The sequence below is a fragment of the Octopus bimaculoides genome, chromosome 9 (assembly GCF_001194135.2).
Source record: "Octopus bimaculoides isolate UCB-OBI-ISO-001 chromosome 9, ASM119413v2, whole genome shotgun sequence".
Classification (NCBI taxonomy): domain Eukaryota; kingdom Metazoa; phylum Mollusca; class Cephalopoda; order Octopoda; family Octopodidae; genus Octopus; species Octopus bimaculoides.
The window spans coordinates 24,372,681-24,375,458 of record NC_068989.1 but is presented as its reverse complement, the minus strand read 5'-3'; the positions used below and the strand labels follow the sequence as shown (position 1 = coordinate 24,375,458).

Genomic DNA, 2,778 nt, shown 5'->3' with positions numbered 1-2,778 from the left:
GGTGGCACATAAAAGACACCATTTCGAGCGTGGCCGTTTTCGTGCGGGTGACACGTAAAAGCACCCACTACACTCTCTGAGTGGTTGGCGTTAGGAAGGGCATCCAGCTGTAGAAACTCTGCCAAATTAGACTGGAGCCTGGTGTTGCCATCCGGTTTCACCAGTCCTCAGTCAAATCGTCCAACCCATGCTAGCATGGAAAGCGGACGTTAAACGACGATGATGATGATGATGATGAATATAAATTTAATAATTGTGTCAAAAATATTGTTTCAAGTCCCACCTGTGACTTGCTTTCTATCACCACCACCACCACCTCCACCACCCACTTTTTATTTATGTTAATTCCTATTAAAAGGAAACTTACTGTACTCTTTGATTTTAGCTTATTATTTAGAAGCTGAATATTAGCTTATGTCAATATGTGGGCCTGGAGTGGGGAGTCAGTCTTTGTAGACTTCCTCTATTACAACCGTAGGTGTTGGATACTTCCTACAGATCCTCTCCAAGAACTTCAAGCAAGAGATTCTTCCTCATTGTAGTTGAACATATTCTGCTAACAAGCAAAGAATGCACTCGTACTGTCAGTCTGGCAGACCACTTTCAAGAAGCCATCTCAAGCTTCCATTTCTCTGATTCTTACACCTAGATGCATGCAAAGGCAGAATCCACTCTGTAAAACACTGCACAGACTAATACCAGTTGTCATGTTTTCTACAGAAGTGGGGAAGCAAATGGTTAGACTTATGTATTCTTCAAAATAAGCAGATAAGGCAGCCTCAACAACCAAGTTCTTGCAATTGGCCTCAAAAGAGGCAGATGTAACAGTCCCACACAAATGGCTGGACCAGTATACGCAGTGCTGATAGAGGATTGCATTCACTTTCCTTTCTTACATGAATTACTCTTTTTAGAACACATCTTGCCCTAAAATTGTTGGGCAAAATGTTGAGTAGTATTTTGTCTATCTGCACATTCTGAGTTCAAATTCTGCCAAGGTTGACTTTGCCTTTCATCTTTTCAGAGTCAATGAATTAAGTACCAGTGAAACACTGGGGTTGATATAATCGACCATTTCCCTCCCCACAAAATATCAGGCTTTGTGCATTTAGTAGAAAGGATTATTATAAGATGGCAAGCTGGCAGAATTGTAAGCATGTCAGACAAAATGCTTTGTGGTATTTCCTCTGGTTTTTCATTCTGAGTTCCAATTCCATCTGAGTTGACTTTGTCTATCATCCTTTCAGGGTTGATAAAATAAATACTAGGTGAGCACACAGTCGATCTAATTAACTAGCTAGTTCCCCAAATTTCAGGCCTTGTACCTATAACAGAATGATCATTATTATGGGTAAGCTGGTGGAATTGTTAGTGCTGTGGACAAAATGCTTTTGACATTCCTTCCAGCTCTTTACATTTTTAGTTCAAATCTTGTTGAGGTTGACTTCTCCTTTCATTCTATTGGGGTTGATAAAATAAATTCCCATTGAGTACTGGTTATTGACTTAACCCTTCACCTAAAATTTTTGGCCTTGTGCCTTTAGAAAATTATAATTATTTGTTTCAAATTTTGGTACAAGGCCAGCACTTTCAAGGAAGAGTTGAGTTGAGTACATCAACTCCAATGCTTAAATGGTACTTTTTTTTTTGACCCCGAAAGGATGAAAGGCAAAGTCATTTTCAGCAGAATTTGAACTCAGGACATAAAAATGAATGCGATGCCACTTAGCATTTTGCCTAGCATGCTAATGATTCTGCCAGCTCACTACCTTAATTAGTAGAAAAGTATTATTATAATTAATATTATTTAGTTCTGTCTATTGAATGAAGAACAACTCCCTCACATCAGTTGTGCCACATTCCTGGCAATAATAAACTATTATAATGAAGAAATGTCCAAGGTAGAGGCATCTATAAATATTTTCCAGGAGTAAAAGAATATATGAAATTTTCTGTTTATTTTTAATGTCAGGTTATTTAATATTTGATTGCAATTGAAATTTGTAAATTATCTGAAGTGACTATAAAATAATCTTCTTCCTTGACAGTTTAAGATCAACATACTTGATGAACTGGCAGCTGATCTGATGAAGTACATGCCTGTTAAACAGGAAGTTGACCGAAGCAGTATGCTTGTTGCACCAATGCCTGGCATTCTAAAGTCTATTGCTGTTGTTGCTGGTGATACGGTATGTTTTGCTCTGCTTACAACATTGTTTGATTGTGATTCCCTCCCATTTCCTCTTAAACTTAGATATGGTTGAGCTGAAGTCTCATTGATTAGCTTTTAGTCAACACTGTTTGAAAATACATGTCATCAAAAGTATGCTGTACAAGATCATTAAAATATTGTTTAGACATGTGAGAGGCAGCCATGCCGGCAACACGCGAGAGGCACCCAGTACACTCTGTGGGGTGGTTGGCATTAGGAAAGGCATCCAGCCAAAGAAAAACCAACCCAAAATAGACTAGAGCCTGGGGCAGCTCTCCAGCTTTAGTCAAACAGTCTTACCCATGCTAACATGGAAAATGGACACTAAATGATGATGATGATGATAATTATTATACTCAGGTTTTCATCATTCAATGTTCTCTTTTTTTTTTTTTCAAAATTAACTAAATATGCACAAAGCAGCCTTGATTGAAATACAGGTGCATACAATTATATTTAACACTTTCATAAGCATTCAAACATGGAAAGACCTCCACTTTGGAAAATGTCTCAAAGAGAAATTCTCTTTATAGAAATTTTTCATTTTCTAGCAAGTTGAATGAATA

The 2,778-nt window shown here is 37.7% G+C and overlaps 1 protein-coding gene across 1 annotated transcript in view; it reads left to right on the top strand.

The window, feature by feature from the left end:
* Positions 1-2,778, top strand: part of LOC106884216 (propionyl-CoA carboxylase alpha chain, mitochondrial) — an 80,400-nt gene that overhangs the window by 71,548 nt on the left and 6,074 nt on the right. The window contains exon 21 of the mRNA XM_014935468.2: positions 2,049-2,189. Within this exon, the coding sequence (XP_014790954.1) occupies positions 2,049-2,189 (141 nt within the window). The remainder of the gene's footprint in view (positions 1-2,048; positions 2,190-2,778) is intronic.